General features: G+C 37.1%; 1 protein-coding gene across 2 annotated transcripts in view; it reads right to left on the reverse strand.

The window, feature by feature from the left end:
- Window positions 1-27,725, reverse strand: part of GPC6 (glypican 6) — a 1,189,310-nt gene that overhangs the window by 587,997 nt on the left and 573,588 nt on the right. For both annotated transcript variants that reach the window (XM_070471522.1, XM_020884423.2), the window contains exon 3: window positions 7,803-8,194. In XM_070471522.1, coding sequence (XP_070327623.1) covers window positions 7,803-8,194 — 392 coding nt within the window. The remainder of the gene's footprint in view (window positions 1-7,802; window positions 8,195-27,725) is intronic.

Raw genomic sequence — 27,725 nt, forward strand, 5'->3', positions numbered from 1 at the left:
TTCATCTTGATCCTTTGTACCACACTTAAACTTTTATACTTTGATCCTTTTGGATACATTGTGATTTTGTCAGGGTAAATGCTGTTCATCATTATTTCCTTTTTCTTACAGAACAATGTCCAGTGAAGAGCAGGTGCTCAGCATATTTGTCTCTCAAAAGTAATGGAATGCTTTTAAGCAAAGTTAGACAAACATCATGATATCATTTATATATGGACTCTAAAAATGATAATAATGAACTTATTTACAAAACATAAATGCACTTATAGTCATAGAAAACAAAGTTATAGTTACCAAAGGTGATAGTGATGGGGTGATAAATTAGGAGTTTGAGATTAACACATACACACTATTTTATATAAAATAGATAAACGGCAAGGAACTACTGTATAGCACAGGGAACTATATTTAGTATCTTGTAATAACCTATAAAGGAAAAGAGTATGAAAAAAGAATATATGTTTATGTATGAATAACTGAATCTCTTTTCTGTACACTTGAAATTAACACTGCAGCAAATTAACTATATTTCAATAAAAAAAGACAAGATAAAGGTTACTTTTTTTTTTTTGAAAGGTTACTTTTTAATTATGTAAGCAAAACAGACAAGCACAACAATGTTAGTGAAAGAGGCAGTCTTTACTCAAGGGTTCCACCTGAGTTTCCAGTCTTATTTCTGCCTATTCCCTGCTATGTACTTCATGCCTCAGGAATACCCAGGAGTACTGGCAGCTCCCTGCACTCATCTGTGGTTTCATGTGATGTTTCTGCTGAGTTTTTGCCTCTGCCTAAAACACCCTGCCTCCCCTACGCTTGCTGCCCTCATCAACTGTCTCAATGTCCACACATCCTTCCACATGTCATTCAGGCCTCTCTACAGTCCTGAAAGTTCCTCGCACCCTGAGGTTAAGCTTTCCTCTCTGTTCCCAAAACAATTCCTGCAGAATTGACATTATTAGATTATCAATATTATTAGACTATAATATCAAAATCGTTAGATTTTGGCATTATTTGTTTCTCTCTCCCAATTAGTATTTGTAAATACTTTAATTTGCATAGTCTTTGTATCTTAAGAACTTACCCACAGTACCTGATGCATAAAACACACTGAACTGATGCTTATTGATGAGGCCTGAGCTACATTGCCACCATGGCTCCACTTTTACAAGAATCTAATAGAATCAAATGAATTTTGAGTTATTACAACCACCCATCTTGGACTGTAGGAGAGAGAAAGATCACACATGTTAGATATTGTCAGAATTGTGGTTGCCAAGCTTTTTCTAGCTAAGTTGAATTGGCACAGAGTTAAAGAACCCCTTACCTTCACCTTTCTCCTATGAATAAAACTTCAAAACTGGATTTGATGGGGAGAAAAGTGCCCATTTTATTGGAATTCCAAAAGATAACATAATTTTAAAATAAAATAGCCTAACAAGCAGCTGGTGTTTCCCTTGTAGCTCAGAAAGTAAAGAATTTGACTGTAATGCAGGAGACCCAGGTTTGATCTCTGGATCAAGAAGATCCCCTGGAGAAGGAAATGGAAACCAACTCTTGAATTCTTGCCTGAAGAATTCCATGGTCATAGGATCCTGGCAGGCCATAGTCCATGGGGTCGCAAAGAGTTGGACACGACTCAGAGACTAACGCTTCACTTAACAAAACATACGTTATTACAGACACAAGCTACCAAAAGGCCATAAAGAAAGGATACATAAAAAGCTCTTAATGCATTGGAAATAAATGGCTTCATTCTCCTCAATTTTCACTCTCTTAACCATTTCCCAAACTTACACACCCAAGGGAGGCATTTTGCAAGATAATTTAAAATTAATAAGAAAGATTTTCATTGTTTTAATCAAAATTACCAAATAGTTTTCATAAAAATGGGACCTTGTCTCTTCCCTGGAGTCCTCTGTAGAATGCCACACATGCTCTTCTTCAGGGGAGAAACTCTTTTGTTCTTCTGATCCCTGGACTGGCTCACACCCTTACAATTTCCAGTGCTTATCAAAGCACCTGGCTCATGGCAAAATCCATACATCTTCAATGAAGTATATTAATAAGCTATTTTTGCTGTTTTGGCCACTAGTACTAATGTTATTTTGTTACTATTTTTTAATCATGAAATTATTTATTGATTGACGGCAAAGCACTTTCTAAATATAATGTAATGCCCACACCATCATCATAAAACAAGCATATATTATTCATGCTGACTTAAAAGTTGTAAACATAGAAATATTATTGACAGCTTCAAAAGGTTTACCTATTCTTCCTAATATTGTATATTATTGATTATATTATTATTCTATGTTAGACAATCATTAATTACAGAAGAGAATACACAGACCACAAAAGAACTAAAAAACCTTTCATTCACCTAAAGCCTCTTTGTGGTCTTTTTCATTTCTGGATGACTAAAAACATTACCTCCAATCAAAAGATGACCACAGAAGGAGCAAAACAGTTCATTTGGTGACAGGTACAACAGGTGGTCTTAGTTTGTGCCTTAAATTCTATCTCAGAAGCAAAAGCTAGATAGAATATCATTTCCCTTTTAGACTAACTATATCTATGGCATATTCTTCAGAATGGTTTTCAATTATTATCAAAGAATGTGTTGAATGGATATATTTCATAGCCTTCAATGCATCAAATTTGACGATCTTTTTTTTTTCAGCCTTGTAATGTACCAACCACACTTTTTGAAAATGGACTCTCTGTTTATAGCTTTCTAGGCACACACTGTTAATGCAAGCTTGTTTACTCAGCTGGATGGGTCCATTAAGAGGCTCCCCATGCAAAGATACTATTATGGATAGCAGACATAGGCAGGTGTCTGTTGATAATATTCTGGTCTTACTAAAGCCAGACTTTCTTTTCAAAGTCCCAACCCACAAGGAATTAAAAAGAATTAAATAGAAAAACAGATGCATAATAGATCTAGATAGAGAGAGAGAGAGAGATAAGTGACAGTATTTGGCCACAGTTCAAGTTCTACAGATTTCAATTTCATTATCTACCTAATTTGTCTGGAATGAATCAATGGAATGACTTTCATAGTTAAAGTGGTTGCTACTGACACAATTTATAGCTTTTCCTCATAGACGTCACATTTATTAAAGCACAAAGATATGAAAGTCATGTCTTCTTTGTTTAAATGGCTTCAAGATGGACCAGTGAAGACACTACAGTCACTTGCCTTCATAATGAAAAATAGAAGCTCGGTCTAAGCAAACAATTTTTACTATCTCTATGCAGCCCTCTTTCTGTTCTTCCCATGTCTGATTAGCTTCAGAGTCACTGATGGCATCCAAATTTCCATTAATGAATGGATGTATATAAGGAAGAAGAGTGGTGCTTTAAAAAAGGGATCATGCTAAAAAAAAATAGTAAGGATCCTCTCTCTCAAGACTATTATATTATCAAAATTTGCTTTTATGTTCATTTTAGAGCTTTGTCTTCATGCTTACTTGATATCATTTAGCACAATGTGGAACATGGAAAATGAATGGTCAAATCTACAAACTCCAGTAAGTTTGATAAACCATGGAAGGCAGCTCAGGCACTTGAGCGTATCTACAGAGATGGAAAGAATAACAGATGAACAATGATAAGTTTCCTCCCACTTTAATATCTTTCATTGAAAAATCTTAAACCTGCATGCAGACACACAGAGCACAGAGATTAAGAAACAGTATGTTATCAGTAAGTATGGAACCCCCTGATTATCTCTCTTTTATAATACATCGAAACCTAATCCCCAGATGTTATTATTATATGATGTTTGTGTTTATCATTTGAAAGTTTTCTTCTTTCTTTTTTTTCCCTGCCAAAGAGATAAATTTTCCAGTCAAAACAATTAATTAGAAGCTATTAATGATGCCTTCCTAGATTTAAGAAGCCAGTGTAAGAGAAGAGACTTCTCTAGTGGCTCAATATGTAAAGAATCTGCTTGCAATGAAAGGGACACAGGAGATGTGGGTTCGATCCCTGGGTCGGGAAGATCCCCTAGAGGAGGAAATGGCAACATACTTCCTTAGAGGAAGAAATGGCAACCCATTCTGGTATTCTCACCTGAAAAATACCAAGGACAGAGGAACCTGGCAGGCCACAGTACACATGGTCACACAGAGTTGGACACAACTGAGCAACTAAGCACATGTGATCCCATATATATTTTAATTCCTAAATTATGTATTGCTTTGTACTTTTTAAAAAATTTATATAAATGGTATATGACTTGACAGACATGAGTTTGAGTAAGCTCCGGGAGTTGGTGATGGACAGGGAAGCTTGGCGTGCTGCAGTCCATGGGGTCGCAAAGAGTTGGACACGACTAGTGACTGAACTGAACTGAAATGGTATATATTCTTTAGTGATTTTATTTTATTTTACTTTTTTGTCTCAAAAATATTTTTGCAACTGATTCATCCACACACGTGGCTGTAGTTCACTTATTTTCAGAGATCCAGAGGATTTCAGAAGAGATCATCATTTATGCAGATGGGGCATTTGTGATATTTTCACTTTATATGTTATTATAAACAATGTTGCTGTGATTCCTACACATAGATTTGTATACAGGTCAAACAGTGTGTCCAGAGGTGAGAACTGTAGTTTTAAGACATGCATGTATTTGATAGCATGTGCCTGCATGCTCAGTTGCTTCAGCAGTGTCTGACTCTTTGTGACCCCACAGAATGTAGCCCACCAGGCTCCTCTGTCCATGGAATTCTCCAGGCAAGAATACTGGAGTGAGTTGCCATGCCCTCCTCCAGGGGATCTTCCCAACCCAGGGATCAAACCTGTGTCTCCTGAGTCTCCTGCATTGCAGGCAGATTCTTTACCACTGAGCCACCAGGGAATCCCCATTTGATAGCACAGGTATTTTCAAACAGTTATTTAAAATTAACTTGTTCCATCCAAAGCCTAGAAAACGACTTGTGAGATGTGAGATGGCAAGAGTGAGTTCTAAAAATAGTTATGTTGACGTCATCAGATTAGTTCTCTATTTTTCTGGTAAGGAAATTCCCCAAATGTTGTGTCAAAACATTTGTGTCAAACTGCTGTGTTTTGCCAAAGAGATAAGTTTCCCAGTCAAAACAATTAATTAGAAGCTATTAATGATGCCTTCCTAGATTTAAGAAGCCACTGTAATAGAAGAGGGAAACTGAAGGATAAAAAATATCCCCTAAGCCAAGGTGCAGGAGATAAGTTCTTATAGTTTGTGAATCTCCATTTTGGATTTTTGCCTTGAATTCCTTAACTCTTTTACAATCATTTCACAAATTCCAAATCATTCAAGTAACAGACCACAAGGAAACTTCTGATTTATGAGGGGCTAACCCTCAAACACAATTCTTACTTCTCCTCTTAATATAGTCAGTCTTGTAATATTTTATTATTATCACAAAGAATAGTTTGGGTGCTGTAAGTCATCGGCACCCAAATGGTGCTGGTAGATCTGCATCTGATTTAGTCAGCTACAGACCATCTGGTCATCATTAGTTAAGAAAGTTCACTGGTAAAATACTTAAACCCCTAAGTCATAAATTATCTGAGAAAAAAAAAAATTCTCAGCTTTTAAACCAAGGCTATATATTCCCATCCATCTCTCTCTCTTTCCATCCATCCCTCTCTCTCTCTTTCCATCCATCCATCCATCTATTCACCTACTAGAAGGCAGTAACCAGATGTCAGTATGGGATTTATGATTTGAATGGCTTCGGGCTAATGATACTCAGGTCAAACAAGGCAATATCTACATAAAATAGTAAACATTCACAGTTACATGACCACAGACAACATTGCAAACCCACAGCAGCTATTCTGCAAATGAATGTTGGTCATGAAAAAAATCAAGGGGAGAAAGATCTCAGTGTTGCAAAGTTCATCTCACTTCATGTCTAGAAAACAAAACAAAACTGAAGATCATATTCTACTGATGGTTGGTCCATGATATCAGTTTTTACCAGGAAGGTTGACACGTCAGCTTCTGGTAGACAAAGGTCTCAAGACTGGGACAGTCAGGGAAAGGCAAACGGGGGGCACTACTTCCTGACTGTCTTTAATGCCATCCTCTGAGAAACAGGAAAGAGAGGCATCAGCCAACTCCCTGTGGCTTTTTAGATGGACTGATAGAAAATATTCTCTTACCTCACTGAGACTTCCCCAGAGTAAATATATTTATCTAATCATTATTCACACACAGGCAGACTCTATATAAACAATCAGGACTGCCACAGGTATCAATCCACGCTTTTAATTTCTTACCTCATGTGTCTCAAAAGCTGGCAATTTCATTCTGCAATAAAAGCAAGGGCTTCAATTTGAAGCCACCATGACTAACATTTTTTAACAACAAAATCTATCCCTCAAAAATATATGGAATATATATTTATTGCTTATATCGATCTGTATGTCACAGACTTACCCACGTGATCATGTCTCCTCTTATTACTCCACCTGGCCAATCCCTTATTAATCCACTTTTGGGGTTCTATTTCCTTTGGTATTTAGAATGTTGATTTTCAACGAAACAAATTATTTTTAACATCAAAGTTACAGGCCCTTTGTATTATTAAATCCCTTGTGATTATCTCCCTCAGAGCATTCTTCCAAATAGTCTTTCCATATGCTCAAGTAACCTTTTTAAGAATCTCTCATTTAAAAAATGGACTGCTATGAATTTTACAAATAGAGCCATAGAGAGACATTCTTAAGGGTATATACATCTTTCTACCAAGATGTAAATACTGAGGAGATCAAAGTGGAGAAAAAAGAAACATGGCAGGATAGTACCAATAGTTACAAAAACTATGTGGCTATTTGGCACAAGTCTGCAATAAGAAAGTAATATTTAGCAATAATCTTTGTACAAACATGACCTTTTTTGGGTGACATAATACCAGACTCCTGTTATCTATTGTTTTAACTTTACCTCTTAAAGTAATCATCTTCCAGTTTATTTGTTGGACAGCCCTCATAAATGGGCAAGCCTATCTTATAAGAGCAGTTGAATGTCAACGAAGAATTTAAACAAAGCCATATATCCTTTACACAGGAAACAGTCAATGTTTGAAAACAGCAGTGGAAAAAGACCCCATCCATTAAAGGTTTAGAGGCATCCTCAAAGAAAGACACATACATGTATTAGTGATTTATTTTTCTCATAAGCCCAATGCAATACACAGCATTGAATTACAAAGATAATGGATAACAGAAAGAATTCTCCACCAGAGTCTACACTTTGTATTCATTAGTCCTCCCTAATCCAGTTCTACAGGTGTCAGCTAAAGGCTCTTCTTTTACTATTAAGGAATTTGCCACATTGACAAGGGTGATAAAGAAGAAGAAATGCCAGGTGCTGGTGTTTTGAGCAACAACTTGTCTCCACTTGCAGTCACCATGAAGATAGTCATCTTGTGCCTTCCCAGAGGATTATAACCTCTGGATAGACTGCTTCATGAGTATTTATCATCCTTAAAACTGATCAGAAATGCCAAGTGGTCATGGTTACAAGACACCTGTTTTCATGCCTTCCCTGATAAAAGCTTCCCTGCTGAATTGTTGATAAATATTGACATTATGTTTCAAACCACATGGAATGGCTTGAAATCCTGGCTCCTCTCACACAAAGAATTAAGCTTTGACATTTAGCTGATTTAGCAAGACCACTGTACGTGAGAACTTTTACTTGAATTTTAAAGAAAAAAAAAAAAAAAACACTGGTTAAAAAAAAAAAAAACAGAGAAAACGGGAAAGGCCAATTAGAAAGACAGTAGAATTTCAATTACCTTGGACACTCGATTTGCAACTTCTCTGCCCACGGTCAGCCCTTGGACAAATGTCCGCGCAGCAATGAAGGCGCGGGTGATCTGAATTTTCAGCTTCCGGGGAACATCTCCAAACGGTTTCAGCTGGTCTGTGTATTTGCTCACGCACTCCAGGTAGTCCTCGCTGAAATGATACTGGGGGTTGATGAGCTGAAACATCCGCTCCAGGAGCCGAGCCCAGAAGTCATTGAGCATTTCCTCCAGGTTCACGTTGCCCCCTGTGTAGTATCTCTTAAGTTCTGTAAAGAGGTCCTGGAACACTTCCGAATTCTGCATGTATAGCATTCCATAGGTCCGTACAAACATATCATTTAATGACTTTTCTGCATTCTCCAGGAGCTCTCGGAAAAACTCTGCAAATTAAAACAAGAAAGCAGTCATAAATTAGAAAGATCTAGGAAGTCCAAAACATCCACTTATCCCCAAAACAACTGCTTCTAATGGTTGTTTTCACAGAAAAAAAAAAAAAAATGTCTCCTGTGATTAAGGTATCAATCAACTGATGAATATATTTTAAGTGAGATTTGACTTATATCTAAGATCTTCTCTCAAAGAAAACAGAAGAGCATGTGATTTATGTTGGAAAGAACATCCATTAACATTAGGAATTTACCATTTAATACTCTTCCAAAGAAGTTCAATTATTTTTCCATTTGTTGTAAATTTTAGAAAATTCTATTAACTTGAATCAGAACATGTGGCTAAGTATTGTCATTAATACAATAAATGCATAACTGATAAAAACATTTGCTCCAGTCTATTTAAAAATCTGTTCTAAACACTACATGCAATTAATTTGCTTTTATTTGGAAAAGTTCATAAATGAGATATTCAAAGTAATGAAATATTTGGACCTTTTGGAGTTGTTATATATATCAATCAATTATCAGTGTTTAGAGACTCATAGTGTAATTAAATTCACTTAATAGCAAAGCTATAATAAACAGAATTTAGGCTGCCATAATGAATCAGAAAGTTATGGAGTACCATGTATTATTATGATAGACTATCACTATATAGAACTTGAACAAAATACAGGTATTTGGGATTTCTGGTTAAGAGGTTCTAAATGAAAAAGAAGTCAGGCAGGTTAATTTCTCCAGTTCCATTCTTCTTTCTCAAGATTACTTTGGCTATTCGAGGTTTTTTGTATTTCCATACAAATTGTGAAATTATTTGTTCTAGTTCTGTGAAAAATACCGTTGGTAGCTTAATAGGGATTGCATTGAATCTACAGATTGCTTTGGGTAGTATAGCCATTTACAAAGCCACAGTCATCAAGACAGTATGGTACTGGCACAAAGATAGAAATATAGGTCAATGGAACAGAATAGAAAGCCCAGAGATAAATCCACGAACCTATGGTCACCTTATCTTCGACAAAGGAGGCAAGGATATACAATGGAAAAAACACAACCTCTTTAACAAGTGGTGCTGGGAAAACTGGTCAACCACCTGTAAAAGAATGAAACTAGAACACTTTCTAACACCATACACAAAAATAAACTCAAAATGGATTAAAGATCTAAATGTAAGACCAGAAACTATCAAACTCCTAGAGGAGAACATAGGCAAAACACTCTCCGACATGAATCACAGCAAGATCCTCTATGACCCACCTCCCAGAATACTGGAAATAAAAGCAAAAATAAACAAATGGGACCTAATGAAACTTAAAAGCTTTTGCACAACAAAGGAAACTATAAGTAAGGTGAAAAGATAGCCCTCAGAATGGGAGAAAATAATAGCAAATGAAGCAACTGACAAAGAATTAATCTCAAAAATATATAAGCAACTCCTGCAGCTCAATTCCAGAAAAAAAATGACCCAATCAAAAAATGGTCCAAAGAACCAAACATATATTTCTCCAAAGAAGACATACAGATGGCTAACAAACACATGAAAAGATGCTCAACATCACTCATTATCAGAGAAATGCAAATCAAAACCACAATGAGGTACCATTACACGGCAGTCAGGATGGTTGCTATCCAAATGTCTACAAACAATAAATGCTGGAGAGGGTGTGGAGAAAAGGGGACCCTGTTACACTGTTGGTGGGAATGCAAAATAGTACAGACGCTATGGAGAACAGTGTGGCGATTTCTTAAAAAACTGGAAAGAGAACTGCCATATGACCCAGCAATCCCACTCCTGGGCATCCACACCAAGGAAACCAGAATTGAAACAGACACGTGCACCCCAATGTTCATTGCAGCACTGTTTATAATAGCCAGGACATGGAAGCAACCTAGATGCCCATCAGCAGACAGATGGATAAGGAAGCTGTGGTACATATACACCATGGAATATTACTCAGCCATTAAAAAGAATTCATTTGAATCAGTTCTAATGAGATGGATGAAACTGGAGCCCATTATACAGAGAGAAGTAAGCCAGAAAGATAAAGAACATTACAGCATACTAACACATATATATGGAATTTAGAAAGATGGTAATGATAACCCTATATGCAAAACAGAAAAAGAGACACAGATGTACAGAACAGACTTGTGGACTCTGTGGGAGAAGGCGAGGGTGGGATGTTTCGAGAGAACAGCATCGAAACATGTATATTATCTATGGTGAAACAGATCACCAGCCCAGGTTGGATGCATGAGACAAGTGCTCGGGCCTGGTGCACTGGGAAGACCCAGAGGGAGTGGGTGGAGAGGGAGGTGGGAGGGGGGATCGGGATGGGGACTACATGTAAATCCATGGCTGATTCATGTCAATGTATGACAAAATCCACTACAATGATGTAAAGTAATTAGCCTCCAACTAATAAAAATAAATGGAAAAAAAAAAGAATAAATGGGTAAATTTTGTTAATTAAAAAATAAATAAATGAAAAAGAATCTACCAAGAATGACCTCTGTCATCCTGAAACAGCACTTGACTATTTCTGGGAATAGTTACAGTATGTAAGAAATGGGATGGAGAAAGCAATGTCCCTGCTAGACTCATTGGCCCTCATATTGGTCTCACTGATATATACGGAATCTAGAAAAAATGGTGCTGATGAGCTTATTTGCAGGGCAGGAATAGAGAACAGACACAGAGAATGGTCACATAGCCATGGAAAGGAGCAGGGATGGGAAGGTGAGATGAATTGGTAGCACAGGACTGACATATATGCACCACCAAGTGTAACGTGGGAAGCTAGTGGGAAGCCGCGGTTACAGCGCAGGGAACTCAGCTCGTGCTCTGTGAGAACGTGGCGGGTGGGGCTGGGCGGGGAAGCTGGAGGGAGGCTTGGGAGGGGACACGTGTGTGCATGTGGCTGATTCACACTGGAGCAGAGCGGAAACTAACACAGTATTGTAAAGCAGTTTTACTCCCCCAAATAAAGAATACAGAGGGGGAAAAAAGAGACAGTTCATGTGTGTACGAAGCTTATACATTTGCACTAGAGCAAGCTCAAGTGTTATCCCATTTGGAGAATGTACCTGGGGGTGGGAAAAGGCTAAGGAAAGACTATGCCTCTGAGTCTATGAATCCAGTCCCCAACAACAGAGTAATTCCACTTTACGTCCATTGTTCTCTCTTATTCCCAGAAGCTATGGCTAAAGCAGGGAACAATCATGTCCTGGATACCTCAAGGAATTCCAATAGGAGCACAACAAAAATCTCTTCTTTTTATCCGGAGGCTTGGGGGGAGTTTTTCCGGAGCTGCAGAAGGAAACATCAATGACTTTCTCCATGGAGTCCATGGGAGCTACACCTAATTTCTTCTTTATCAGAAGAAGCACTTGACTTAGCTACATTCAACCACTCTCTTGATAAAATTGTGTCTATAATGGTGATTATTTTGTATTTGTTTTCAAATATAACTGATATGCTTAAATTTTAAAAGGACACTGTTCAATGTTTATCCTCTTACTACAAAGAATACACTTTTTCTTCTTAAATACAGAAATTGTATTGCTATAGTCTCAGCAAAAATTGAGGGATTATCTGAAATTCATGGCTTGTCTCCCTTAAGGGACCAAATAGTTGTTATTTTAATTTTTATCAAATGCTAAAATCAGGCTACATAGTATTAAACCTCTCTAACCTTCAAGGATTCATTAAAGAAAATCAGATGGGGGAAAAAAGTTCAAAACTGTCAAAGGATTCTTTGGTCAAAATATTTATATGTGCTATGCATGCATGTCTGCTAAGTTGCTCAGGCATGTCTGCCCGTATTACCCTATGGACTGTAGACTGCCAGGCTCCTCCTTCCATAGGATTCTCCAAGCAAAAAAAACTGGAGTGGGTTGCTACGCCTTTCTTCCCAACCCAGGGATTGAACTCAGGTCTCTTTCACTGCAGGTGGATTCTTTACCATCTTTACCATCTGAGCCACCCTATTTATATATGTTCTATGTCTATGTTATTTATGATTTTATGAAATCAGAAACATTTCAGAAGTTTTTCAGAAATTTACTAGTCACTTAGATTGTCCTAAAAATGGAATTAAATTATATTAATTCTATATTAAATTATACCAAAGTATTACCATAATAAAACCTCTCAGTCTTGAAACCAAAGATGAAAATAGCTTGGCCTTATTCATATAGGAGCAGGTAAAAGGTGTTACAGATTGTGAAAGAAACTACGAAAGAATGGAAAAATCACTGAATTGAAAAATACTAATATAATGAGATTGGAAAGTGGATTCTCATCACGAGCTCAGGATAGTCTATTCATTTATCTTCTTTTTGAGGTCAATTATTTTGTTGGACTCAGAAATTAAAGCTTAATTTATTGAATACAGAGTACTGCCTTCAGCAATGAATTGTCAGTAATCAATAGTGTGGTCTGGATTTGCAAGAGCTAAAAAAAAGGAGTGGGGGTTGTTATCTTCTGGTTCTCGTTGCTCTCCAAAGACTTGAGGTATAAATGCTTTACTGTAGGAATGAAAATTTTGTTTTTTTCTTTATTTTAAAATTAATTTTTTTAAAAATTGGAGGATAATTGCTTTTCAATGATGTGTTGGTTTCTGCCTGTATTTCTTTTATTGAAAGTAACATTCCTAGTGTTTCCTCTCCTGACAAGGGGAAAATATTAGTCTCTGACTACTTTGCAGCAAATGGTTAAAATCATATTGCCCACTCACTGTTTTGTGGTTTGTTTCTTTATGCCAAAATTAGTAACTATAATTGTATGAATATAGAAACTCAGTTATCATACTTCCATAAATATGGTTCAAAAAAAATTTTTTCAGATGGCAGGATTAAATTTGTGTCTAAGGGTGTGTCATTGACTCAGAAGTTTGCTCTTAGTTTTACTGGTCCTCAAAATTCAAGTTATTATTCCTTGTTCAAAAGCATTATATGGTTTAGTGATCTCATAGTCAAAGTTAATATTTGGTACTAAAAGGATGCTAATATATCAGGCAATTATGACAAATGTTGCTACCTTAAAGTACATTGATCTTAGATCTTATGAAAGATGGGGATCCGAGGTACTGAGGCAAAACTAATGTCTTCCAAAAAATAAGTATACTCATTTCATTTTTAGCATGCTCAAAGACTTAAACTTTCACCTTTTGAAGGGTGACTCTTTGAACAAAGTATTTTATGCTTGAATGAAAACTGTCTCAGCAAACCAAACAAGATGGGGGATTAGGAAGACAGTTACCAGACCCATTTTGCTGACAAAGTATTATGCTCAAAAAGCATAGAGAACAAAACTGAATAACCATATAAGGAAAGAAACATGACTCAGTCTAACCCTTTGCTTAATGGGTAAGGGCAAAGCTCACATTGGATACAGGTTTCAGTCAACAAAAAATTCTTATCTGCAAGAAAGAGTTTGGCAGATAAAAATACTTTTATTTATTTATTATTTTTTTCTTCCCCAATCACAAAATATACATCAAAGGTGATTGCTTAGGGCTCAGTTACGCTTCATACAAGCACAAAAGAACTTTTTCCAGCCAGCTGTAGCCTCTGGGAGGATTTTATTCATCTAGAGGGGAGATGTGGATGTGAACATCTGTTTGCTTCAGGGCAGACTGCCCCAAGTGGGAGAGCAATCTTGTGGATAAAAACACCACTGTTCCAAAAGCAAAACAGAAAGTCTATACACACCACGGATGGTTTGGAGAGGCCTCTAAAGGGGAAAAATCAACTCCTAGGAGCCAAAAGGTGCCCTAAGGATATCTGTGAAAGGCTTCCATTTATTGCCTCCAAATGAATGAATCAAAACGTCAGGTGCACACAGGACCAAGGGGTGGTGCAAGCAAGAGGAGAAAGAGAGGCAGATCGAAGGTTCTCGAGGAATTTGCAGTCTGCCCCAGATAGCATATGGTAGGCCCGTTTAAGCTGGAAGTGCCGACTAGCTAATATTACCGTAGCAGGATTGGGCATGGCGACCGGATCAAGTACTGTTCAGCATTTATCTAGAAACTGTAGTGTTTTCCTATTCTCTTCTCATGCTCTCCAAAACACTCCTCACTGCCAGCTCATTTAAAATTAGTGCTTCAGGTTGGTGGTGTAAATTCACATCATCATAGAACCCAGTGAGTGAAAAGCTCTGGTCACGAGTTGGTGGGGACAGTATCTACGCATGATCACAGCGTCTGTCCCATCAGGGGGAGGAAGGCTATTCACTTTGCTTCCCTAAATCCACATATTTGTGTTGAGTTTATTTCTCTCCTAATCTCTTCTTTCTGCCCTCCCTTCCGCAAAAGCATGCTCTATCGGTTCAGTCAGCTCACAACCCAAGCTTTGGCTGAGAAAAACTCCAAGTTGCTGGCATGGAGGGTATATGATTCAGAAAGGTGACCTCAGGCAAGGGCTATGATTCAGACACAGGAAAGCTATGGTCCTGCCCTTACCCAGGCCCTTTTCAAGGTTAAGTGAATAGAAGAGTCCTTCACCCTGTGCACACCTGTCAACTTTCAAGCATATCTTCTTTCAAAGTCTCCTTGCCTACATCATCAAGTGATGTGACCACCAGGGAAATGCTGAGTTAAGAGGAGCATTGAAGAAGGAATCCCAGTGCCATTTACTCTCTTCTCTGGCAGATTTTGAGGGCTAAACGCAGGGTCCCTAAATAACCTATCTCTCCCTACTCCCTGCAGGGTGAGACTATAAGAAGATCGATGCTGCTCAGGGAGTCCGTGCCGCATGAAATGCCGTCCTTGGCAGATTGCAGCTATGTGGAATGCATGACTCAGTGCTAGTCCTCCGCATCAGAAGTCTCTGCCTCAAAATTACTGACATTTTGAGCTGGACAATCTTTTTTTTTTTAATTAAAAAAATCAAAAATTTAATTAATCAAATTTATTTATTTATTTTTGCTTCACTCTGTGGCTTGTGGGATCTTAGTTCCCTAACTAGGTATTGAACCTGGGCCCTCACAGTGAAAATGCAGCATCCTAACCACTGAACCATCAGGGAATTCCCTGAGCTGGACCATCTTCTTTGAGTGTCTGCCCTGTACGCTGTAAGACAATAGGTAGCATGCCTGGCTTCTGCCTATTAGACGCTATTGGCATAACCTCCCTCCAGCAGTGATGACAAAAATGTCTGCAGACATAACTGTCCCCAGGACATGCTCACTCTCTCCAGTAAGCTCTACTTTTCTGCTAAAAACTCCCAGAAGTCTAGAGACAGGCCATCGAAGCCTTCCAAGAAAAGACCAGCACGTTTCTATACCTCATCAGTCTGGCAATTTATTTATAAAAAAATTTCCAGGAGCTGTGTGTGCTCACACACAGGAATGAAAGGAGCTGAAACACATCATATTCACAGGTAAGCTTGTTAGTGACCAAAACTACCATCTCCATATAGGGGGCCTGCCACAGGGCAGAGCCTTAAAAAGTGGTGACTAGGGAGTGAATAAATAGATGGTGAACATGAGCACTCAGTGAAATACATCCTGACTCCATCTGGATGGGGCTCCTCTTAGGAAGTGATAACATTGCGGCCCTGCCCTAGAGGGAAAGAAATTCTATGACTGAATCTCAGAGCAGACAAAACTGATGTGCCCTCTTGTCATCCTCCAGACTCATGTATTTCAGTTCAGTTCAGTTTAGTCGCTCAGTTGTGTCTGACTCTTCATGACCCCATGGACTGCAGCACACCAGGCCTCCCTGTCCTTCACCAACTCCCAGAGTTTACTCAAACTCATGTCCATTGAGGTGGTGATGCCATCCAACCATCTCATCCTTTGTCGTGCCCTTCTTCTCCCACTTTCAAACTTTTCCAGTATCAGTGTCTTTTCAAATGAGTCAGTTCTTCACATCAGGTGGCCAAAGTATTGGAGTCTCAGCTTCAGCATCAGTTCTTGCAATGAATATTCAGGTCTGATTTCCTTTAGGATGGACTGGTTGGATCTCCTTGCTGTCCAAGGGATGTTCAAGAGTCTTCTCCAACACCACAGTTCAAAAGCATCAATTCTTCAGCTTCAGGTCTTGGTGTAGTCCAACTCTCACATCCATACATGATTACTGGAAAAACCATAGCTTTGACTAGATGGACCTTTGTTGGCAAAGTAATGTCAAAGTAACTCAGTAAAATTATGAGCCATTCTGTGTAGCGCCACCCAAGACAGACAGGTCATGGTGGAGAGTTCTGACAAAATGTGGTCCACTGGATAAGGGAATGGCAAACCACTTCAGTATTCTTGCCTTGAGAACCCCATGAACAGTATGAAAAGGCAAAAAGATAGGACACTGAAAGAGGAACTCCCCAGGTCAGGAGGTGCCCAATATGCTACTTGAGATTAGTGGAGAAATAACTCCAGAAAGAATGAAGAGACGGAGCCAAAGCAAAAACAACACCCAGTTGTGGATGTGACTGGTGATGGAAGTAAAGTCCGATGCTGTAAAGAGCAATATTGCATAGGAACCTGGAATGTTAGGTCCATGAATCAAGGCAAACTGGAAGTGGTCAAACAGGAGATGGCAAGAATGAACATTGACATTTTAGGAGTAGAGAACTAAAATGGACTGGAATGGGCGAATTTAACCCAGATGACCATTATATCTACTACTGCAGGCAAGAATCTCTTAGAAGAAATGGAGTAGCCATCATAGTCAACAAAAGAGTCCAAAATGCATTACTTGGATGCAATCTCAAAAATGACAGAATGATCTCTGTTCATTTCCAAGGCAAACCTTTCAATATCACAGTAATCCAAGTCTATGCCCAGACCATTAATGCTGAAGAAGCTGAAGTTGAACAGTTCTATGAAGACCTACAAGACCTTCTAGAACTAACACTCAAAAAAGAGGTCCTTTTCATTATAGGGGACTGGAATGCAAAAGTAGGAAGTCAAGAAATACCTAGAGTAACAGGCAAATTTGGTTTTGGAGTACAGAATGAGGCAGGGCAAAGGCTAATAGAGTTTTGCCGACAGAATGGACTGGTCATAGCAAACACCCTCTTCCAACAACAGAAGAGAAGACTCTACACATGGACATCACCAGAGGGTCAAACTCATGTATTTATACCTATATAAACATTCAAGGGCTTCCCTGCTGGCTCAGACAGTAAAGAATCTGCCTGCAATGCAGGAGATCTAGGTTTGATCCCTGGGTTGGGAAGATGCCCTGGAGAAGGGAATGGCTACACACGCCTGTCTTCTTGCATGGAGAATTCTATGGACAGAGGAGCCTAGCTGGCTACAGTCCATGGGGTTGCAAAGAGTTGGACAACTAATATTTCTGCTTTTCAAAAGTCACATCATCCCATGCTCCAAGTTCATGTGCATCTACATGTAAAATGCCTGGGGGCCTCTGCTCAAAAGATTGGCGGTTATCAAGGCAGGGCTGCCAGACTCTCATTTTCTCTCTGCAGGCTCTGTCTGTCCAGGTCTTCGCTTCGCCTGGTTTCATTGCTGTCTCTCCTGCTGCTGTTTCTACTGAACTCTGTCCTCACAGCCCATGATCTCACCAAGCTGCCTTTCACATTCACTCCCCTACTTCATTCAAGCAAAGCCTATCATGAGTTAACACTCAAACCGCTGTCTCCCACAGTACAGTGAAGCCTTCTTTCATCCAGGGATCGAATAAATTCAGCTTGGAACTTTGTTGTTGTTTTCAATAAGCAATAAGTGGCCATGTTTTATTTCTTCATTATTCGCATGAAAGAACTATGGAAGGGAAAGAGGACAAGTAATTTGAATAGATACCCGATTATATTATCTTTGTAGTTTTTCTTAAACATCAGTTGAATTTTTGTGTAAGAAACAGACTCTCAGTAGGCACTTTTTTAAATTATGGGGTTGAAATTAAATACAATTATTTTGAAAATAACAACTTATTCAATGAGGAAGAAATCAGAATCTGGAGTTATTGTGAGATGAAGCTGCTGTCAGCAAAAATTAATTTGGAATTTGCTATATCTTTATCTCTTAATTCATACTTCTTCTTGTTCTGTGTGTACATGTGTATGTTTTCAGATAATGTTTATTATATTATAATAAGCATTATGATTTACTCAATCAATTCATGCCAGGAATTAATAAATGCCTGTATAATTTCAACCACCACCACATAAAATTTCAAAGGGAGCTAATAGTAGTACTTTATAAATTTCCTGTTTGAGGGATTATTACACCCAAGTAAGCATCCCCACCCCCAAAATATCTGATTTAAAATGAAGTCAACATGGCAACGGAATATCTTAATTATTTCCATTTGAACCTGATACATTTTTGGAGGAAAGTTGAGATACGTAAATGAAAATGACAATTTAATTAGAAACAATGAATGATGGTAATTTCAACGTAACTAGAGATAGGACCTAGGAAGTTGCCTGATGTTTAACACAGAAGGCATTTTACACCATGTCAAACACCATGTCATGAGCTTTTCACACATTGTATGCATATCAGATATTAGTATAGCTGTTTTGCAGATAAGGAAATTGAGGCCCAGAAATGTTAAGCAAGTTGCCCTAGACCACTGAACTGGCATATAACCCAGAGCTCCAAACAAGTGCTGACAAAGGTGAGTTCTAAGAAACAACTGGTAGCAGGGAAGCTTTGCTATCTGTTTAAGTCGTGTCCAACTCTAAATCGCTAAAATCCTATGGACTGTAGCCCGCCAGGCTCCTCTGCTCATGAGATTTTCTAGGAAAGAATACTGGAGTAGACTGTCATTTCCTCCTCCAGGGGATCTTCCTGACCCAGGGAATGAACCCATGTCTCCTGCATCTCCTTCATTACCAGGCAGATTCTTTACCGCTGAGCCACATCAAACAAACAAAATATAAACCAACAATGACTAAGAAATATGCAACAGAGATCTCATGTAATTCAAAATGGCCCAAATATTTAATATTCAGCCCTTTACAGAAAAATTTTTGCCAATCCCTGGCATAAAGGGTCAAAATCCTAAGTGAAATGTTTGAAGATAAATTAATCAAACAAAACATATTATGCCTTTGAATTCTTGCAAGTAGGAAGGCAATTTAATTATTAGTCTGTTATCTATAAGTAGTAGAATAAAAGTTCCTTTCCTCCATTATTTTATCTTAAAAAATTCACTCTGACAACTCTGCAGCCCATTCATCTCTTTATATTCCCCTGCAAGGTAAGTACAATCCAAAAGTAAATTCTTAAATCACTTAAATGATTTAGAGGATTTAGGTGACTTTAGTGATCTTAAAGTAGACGCCCCTAAATTTTTCTAAGATTGTGGTTTAATGAGTCCTTGGAGATTTTCATAAGGAGAGTATCTTACCATAAACCTGGAATTTAAAGTAGACAGTATAAAATGAAAAAGGAAAGGAAAAATGACCATGAGGTTAAGATAAAAATATATATTTTTAAACTTTCTGTTCATGATAATTAATGAAAAGAGAAATTTAAACTATCTTTTAAAATCTTACAAGGCTCTACAACACAATACAATGCTCAGAATACATCTAAAAGAATTATTTAAAAAAATAATAAATAGCATCAGTTGTTAAAAATATAATGCATAACTCAAAAGTTCCTCACTATGTCAATCCAAAGGCTATTGTCATTATATTCCTCCCATCGTGTTTTGGAAACCCTTGTAGATTATATCTAAATAAGTAGAAACAAGGATTCTGAGGAAATACTCCTAATCAATAAATCGAAAACAGATCAAAAAACCAAACATACAGTAAATGTATCTTTAAACATATTATTCAGCTAAATTGAACATCACCATTCTATATTCTTCCAAGGTATCTAATCCAATTGACTAGACTTTTTCATGAAGAAATTTTTAATAAAAAGTCCACAGTTTATAACCAAGTGTGTTTGTTTAAAAAAGAAAAATCAACATCTTCCAAAAATCCTTTAATTCTCTACTATTAAGGTAAAGTCAGTGGAAGAAGCCCAATGCCAGGAGATTTTTCAGAATCAAATATGTATTCAGCTTCAAAAAGAAAAGTTACCTGGAAGCAGCAATCTGTAACTGGCTGATGTAGAGAGATTTGAAGCAATAAAGCAGATTATAGAAATTGTTGATTTGAATTCACATTTCACAAGGTTAAACTTTATCTAGACTTAGTGATCCTTTACACATTAGCTTGATAAATGTTTTATTTCTTGGTAGGTTATTTCTCCCAAAGATCTCTTTTAAAATAAGAAAGACTGATTAGGCCACTTAAGATCAGAAGGTGGTATAGATAAACCATTAATTCTGGGAGTCATGCATTTAAGTTTGTAGTCTGCTGACGGTTGCTCCCAAAAGCAAACAACTGTTTTGAGCCTGCAGACTGTGTATGTATCTTACCCTAAGCCATGCATGTGAAATTGAAAGCTGGGATACTTTCTGAATTCACCTTCATCATCACACACCTCCTTAGCATTAGCCTACAGTGTTCTTTAGGTCTTGTCCATGATCCTGCATGCATTTTATTTTCCCTCAGATACCATTAACCAGAGCATCTATTTAACTCATTAGGTACCTAAACTACAGATCTTGAAATCATTTCCAACTTTTTGTCTTCCTCAACTGAAAAAAGCAATGAAGGTTCCAAATCTGATTAGTATATTGCTCTGTCCACAAATTCAGTTCTCTGTCCAGTTCTCCCTACTCCTTCACCCAAATACTAGTTGGGCCAGAGAGTGGGACAAAGTCTCTCGAGTACCAGATCACTGACAGTGAATTCTGGGAAGTGGGGACAAAGCTAGTGTGCAGAAGAAAAGTCAATGATAGGGACCTAGGGTTATGATGATGAGAGATTGTGTAGGTTTTTAGGACAGTAGGGAAGAGGAGTCATGTGAAATTGCCTTCGTCCTCCCTTTCCCACAGAATACAGGGCTTCTCACTCTTCATTGCCCAATAAACTCACTTAAAAAATCTTGACACCAGGCTGCATTCTAGACTAGATCATGATTCCTGGGAGTGAGATCCAGGTATTGGCATATCTTCAAGCTAAGCAGTGATCTTAAAGTACAGCCAAGACTGAAAATCACTTCAGTTCTTCTGTGTTCTCTAATACTTTCACTTTAGGCCAGTGCATGATTGGTGGTGAAATAAGCAGGGAAAGAAGGGGAAATGATGAAGGGGCAAGCCATATAATGCATCATGAAATACCCTGCTTTCTCCTTCCTTTCACGTTTTTTCCCTCTCTCTTTTTTCACAACAGAAAAGTAGCACTCTGGTCTTGGGAAGGCAGCCTAGCATCGGTCATAGTGTCAACAGTATGAGAAGGCCACTGTCACTGTTCCTAGTGGGGAAGGCGATAGAGGGGTACTAGTCTTTTTCATTGCCCTCCATCTCTTTTTCCTGTTCTTCCACTTAACACAGAAACTCCCCTGGTCACCCTCTGCCTTCATTGCTTACAGGACAAAGGACTTTTCCAGTGGTGAGGGAAAGATCAGCATAGTATGGATGAGGGAAGAATAAGATCTAATAATGTCCAAATTAATTCATGCCAGAGGAAGAAGAATGATTGCAATCGTCTAATTAGGTCATCATTTAAGCACATAACACAGATAAAAGAAGTCTACAGACTCTATAGATTCTATGAAAAGTGAAACCTATAAATTTAGAACAAAATTTTTATTTATTATTTATTTTTTTAGAACATAATTTTTAACATAATTACAAAAATAAAATTAGGCACAGGACCTTGAAAAGGGTCTATTCAAGTGAAGGGTCTTGAAACATAAACCTTACCTGTTTCACAGGAAATCTGCATTCAGTACAAGGCATGGTGGCAGAAATTGATAAGATAGAAAATGATATGAAAGGATGTACCAAGTACAATTCCAATTTTTAAAGATATAAATACACATTCAGAAAAAATAAAAATACAAATGCAGAAACAGCTCACTATGGATAGAATGTTATAGTTTATTTTTATTTTCTTTTCTGTACACTGTTAATTTTCTAAAATTTGCGCAATGACCATAAATTGCTTTTATATTTGGAAGAAAGCAATAGATATTATTTTAACATAAAAGGCCCTCTTAAGTACAAAAAATATTGCTTGATGACAGAGGGGAAATACCTAAATGCATAGGGAGGGCCAAAAATAAACAAGAAATTTAACTCAAAATTACAGAGTAGATCAGCAAAGTAGCATGGAGAGTTTTGAGTCTTTTGACTTTAAATCTAGTGGATTCATGCTGATTAGTAAAAACAACTTCATTAAAAAATAAACAAAAAGTACAGCATGTTATCTGTAAAATAATGCTCTGAGTAAGGTTAGGCAGCTATCCACTAAGAAGAAAAAGTCTACATTTTTGGTTTTTTAATGAATGCTCTGAAAAAATACAGATAATTTTTATTTATTTCTAGACTGAGAAATGATTTATCTAATTGATATAATCAGCATTCAACAAAATTCCATTGTTCATTATTATAGATGTCAGCTCAAACTAAAGAAAAAATAACATCAATTTCAGATTTCAGTTATTATGAATTAAAAGTCATTGTTTTCTCTGCAGAGGTTTTGGTGGGCATTGGATGAGCCTTAAGGCAGGATGACAAATTGTGTAACTCTAGAAATCTTTCTATAAACATTTGACAACAAGAACCTGATGAAAGTCAAGGCAACTTCCAACCACCTCTGTTGCTCACCCACATTCTTGAGCTTGTTGGATAAGACTAAGAGGTGGCACAGATTCCCCAGGTCATACCTTAGGAATAATTTCATTCCTTAAAATTATCAAAGGGAAATGGACACCAACCCCACTTGGCCACATAGATGTTTAACTCAAATGTAACTATATTCTTTTGATGAAAGCATAAACAGTGGATATCTTGGTATAGGTATACAAAAAGACTTATAGTATTCATGTGTAAGATATAAATACAAATGAACTAACTTTGATCTAAATTTACTTAAGACTGATTACATTTACTTTGCCAGTCATTTACCAGATTCTTCTCAAAGGAAAAACAAAATACATTAATCCTGTTATACGATGGCCATTTTATTTTTATAACATCCATCATTTGGAATGCAATGAATAAAACCAATTATTATTAAACATTTCATAGAATATCAATTACTGTGTCATATCTTTTATGAAATTTACAATGCTGAATGTATGTATCCTATTTTTCATAATGTCAAAATTAAAATAAGCCCTAAAGCACATGCTTATTTTGATCCATTGGTATGTTTTAAGTTTACAAATAATTCTTAGATGATCTCTATCCCAACTTCTAAATTATATAAAAATTATAAATTATTATTAAATTCCATATAAATTAGAAAGTCCTAAAAAGAATATATTCAGTTAACTTTAAAAACCACAGACTCATTATTTTAGACTTTATTGGATATTTTATAATACTTGTTGGCTTTTAGCCATATATTATACAGTGATACAGCATCACTCTTATTTTATTCTGATGTGTGTCATGAAGACCTCCCAAAAGCAATTAGCAATAGTTTTTAAGAAAGTATCTTTCTAAATTCCATATATATGTGTTAGTATACTGTAATGGTCTTTATCTTTCTGGCTTACTTCACTCTGTATAATGGGCTCCAGTTTCATCCAACTCATTATAACTGATTCAAATGAATTCTTTTTAATGGCTGAGTAATATTCCATGGTGTATATGTACCACATTATCTAGGGTGAAACAGATCACCAGCCCAGGTTGGGTGCATGAGACAAGTGCTCGGGCCTGGTGCACTGGGAAGACCCAGAGGGATCGGGTGGAGAGGGAGGTGGGAGGGCGACCGGGTTGGGGAATACATGTAAATCCAAGCTAATTCATTTCAATGTATGACAAAAACGACTGCAATGATGTAAAGTAATTAGCCTCCAACTAATAAAAATAAATGGAAAAAAAAAAGTTAACATGGAAACTTGAAATTACATTCAAAGTAATAAATTTATTAAAGAAGCTTTTAGAGATAAAAAAAAAAAAGAAAGTATCTATGTATTATAAATTGTTAATCTCCACAACAGGTAGTCTTAAAACAGCCCTGATTTAGGGGAACTTGTTTAAGAGGTTTGCAAACCTTTCTCAATATAGCAATCCTTTGTTTTCTATTTTGTTTTGTATTAAATACCCTGAGCTAGGAAAACATGGCTTCTTGTGGATGACTCCCTCTGTGGTCATTCCCCCCCCTCTTTTTGAACTGCTGATGGTAATGAATCTCCTTCTTCTAGCTCCAACTGCTGGATTCAGTTATCATCAAGAGCAGACATCAACCAGCACTCTTATCTTGCTCTGATGGATAGACTACTAACCTTTCACAAGATTAGAGACACAAGGTGCTCTGGAGATAATAAAATTCAAATAGGTTTATTTCAAAGGGCAACCCAATCTCGCTTTTGTTCATGGGTCACTTGGCAGATCATTTGCCAATGCAGTTTTTCTGTTTTTCCAAGTCAGGTTCTGGTTCATTGTGCCAAAGATGTCAAATTAAGTGGGCTGCAGAAGCCATTTCCAAAGTAAGAGCAGGAAAACTTGAGAAATAACATTATTTTAGTGCATGTGACAAAACTCTATTGGCCATAATTCTAATTTTACTTTAATTGTACCTAGTGTACTAATAAAGTAAATCAAGCCTAATCATGTTGACAATACCAATAACTTAGCATCTCTGCCAAAATTTTATTTATTTTAAATATCATAGCAAAAACTTTTTTCCCAGATATTTTAAATGAATCATAATTAATTATCCTTATTGTGTTTTACTAATTAAATAAGGCTTTTGAAATGAAACAATTATAATCAATTGTATATTTAAAATAAAATATTTAGCTGGGCTGCTTTTTTCTTTCAATAAATGGTCTTGGGAAAATTGAATGTGTGTGTGTTCAGTCACTCAGTCACGTCTGACTCTCTGACCCCATGGACTATACATTCCATCAGTCTCCTCTGTCCATGGCATTCTCCAGGCAAGAATACTGGAGCAGGTTGCCATTTCTAACTTCAGGGGATTTTCTCAATTCAGGGATCAAACCCATGTTTTTTGTGTCTTCGGCACTGGCAGGCCAAGTGACCACTATCTCACACAATCTATAAAAATTAACTCAAAATGGATTAAATACTTGAATTTAAGACCTGAAACCATAAGATTTCTAGAAGAAAACCTAAGCAGTAGCTCTTTTACAACAATTTTATCAATAAATATTAGGTTGGCCAAAAAGTTCATTTGGATTTTTTCCATAAGATGGTATGGAAAAATCTGAATGAATTTTTTGACCAACTTCATACTATATATATATATATATATATATATAAATATATGCCTCTCCAGGCAAGAGAAGTAAAAAGAAAAATGGAACTACATCAAACAAAAAGTTCTGTGCAGCAAAGAAAACCATCTACAAAACAAAATGGCAACCTACTAAATGAATTATTTGTATCTCATCTATCTAATAAGGGGTTAATATTCAAAATATATAAACTCAGACAGCTCAACAATCAAAGAACCAGATAACTCAATTGGAAAATGAGCAGAGGAGCTGAATAGACATTATTAATTACTTTTATTGAGAATGGCCAAAAAAATGTATCTGGTGGCAAAAATACATGGAAAATGTTAGTTGCTATGTGATAACTTTATGTAGCGGAGCAAAATTTGCCACCTCAAAATATGTCTCAAGCATGAGGATTAATTTAGATTATTTTTAAGGTCCAAAAGACTTGGAAGAGCCTTTGCCTCCTCCTTAACTGATTATAATAATTTAAAGACAGGGCCTGTTTCCAGAATAGAGCTATCATCAGAGATATCTGCAAAGAATGTGAGCCAGGTATGGTGGGGGAAACATCCAGACATCAGAGTTCACTTTCTGTCCTTTTGTCTCTGCAAGGCCTGGCAAACATTTATCTACCAAACATTTGCTTTTCTATCTTCATGCTAATTGCCTCCTTCCCCTTTGAAGTCCCAGATCCCTTACCCCTAACATCCTCTTTTGTCTTTAGATGAGGATATATTTACAGTGAGGGCTTTGGTCATTTTGATGACTTACTCTGTTGCCCTGGGTCTCTTCCACATATATATGTCATTAATATTAAACTTTTGTATGATTTCATCCTGACAACATGTCTCATGCCAATCTTAGACCAGTCATAAGAACCAGAAAGAGTAGAAAATTCCTTCCTGGCACTTGATAAGAAAGATAATTTTATGTAAAATTAAATATATTCCTGTAAAAATTATATATCTCCTATTCTCTCTTGAGGTGAACAACATCCTCCTCCTATAATTATGCATGTACTGCTTTACTGTCATCTCTCTCTGTTGATGGTCTTTTAGCGATTGACGCTTAAGAGTAACACCCCTTCACTGAATGTATAAGTAGACTTTGAAAGAAGTGAAGGTGTTAGTTGCTCAGTTGTGTCTGACTCTTTGTGAATATGTGGACGGTAGCCTGCCAGGCTCCTCTGTCCATGGGATTTCCCAGGCAAGAATACTGGAGTGGGTTCCCATTCTCTTCTGGGGATCTAACCCTAACCTCCCACATTGCAGACAGATCATCTGAGCCACCAGGAAAGCCCATAAGCAGACTTAACCTTCTGAATAATCGAAAGGCATTGTTGATCTATGTTGACCCTGGCTCAGACGTTAGTAGTATCTTTCCCTGGCAACAAGAAGCATGGTTTGGGCCAGAGATTCAGTATAAAAGACAGAGTAAGTAGTTGATACTATCGTAAACAACAACTTTGTTTTCACAGTTTGCATTTATGGAATTTAGTGTTTTTATTTCCTTCAGCATATATTTTAGTATTAACCAGTTAGCAAGTCCTTCCCAATTAGATAGTGATTCTAATTTGTTAAAACTCATTTTGGATTACCAATCTTTTTTTTCAAAGATTCTGTCAAAGAAGCTCCAACAAACCTGAGTTTGTTTCAAGTTTCGGAGCATATTTTATGTTCTCTCATGAAGCTGTTTATTTAAAGCAAAATAAAACAAACAAATAAAATCAATAAGAGATCCACAATAAAATCTGTGTAAACTACTAAATAATTGGAAACTTGTCTTCATACTTTTTTATTGAACAAGCCCAAGAACATTTTTCCAACCAGTTCAATACCCACCTGATTATTATTCCGTTCAAGTGATTTTTTGCAAGCTTGTCAATGACCATTCCATGTGAAATAGCACTGATAACTATGCAAAGGTCAAACTGGGCTGCAACCAGTAAATCGTCCAGTCTACAGGTTTAGTCACTTTGTCAAAGAGGGAAATTAGTTTTGTTTGGCATGGCTTGTTTTTGAAGACTCTATGTTATCTGCCACTTTGTTACACTCCGGGTGCTTGCAAATTGATTGCAGAATAAATTGCTCCTGACTCTTTCTAGGAATGGACCTTAACCCTACAGGTAATTAATTCCCAGATATTTACTTCATTTTCATCCCTTACAATCATCTGCTGTGATTGTCCTCTCCCTAGCTCTCTGGATCTGTGCCAGTCTGCCATAAATCTGCAAATTCACTTAAATGAATACAAGGTAATTTGATGTTGCATTTGATTTGGCACTAA

This window comes from Odocoileus virginianus, chromosome 8 (assembly GCF_023699985.2).
Source record: "Odocoileus virginianus isolate 20LAN1187 ecotype Illinois chromosome 8, Ovbor_1.2, whole genome shotgun sequence".
NCBI lineage: Eukaryota > Metazoa > Chordata > Mammalia > Artiodactyla > Cervidae > Odocoileus > Odocoileus virginianus.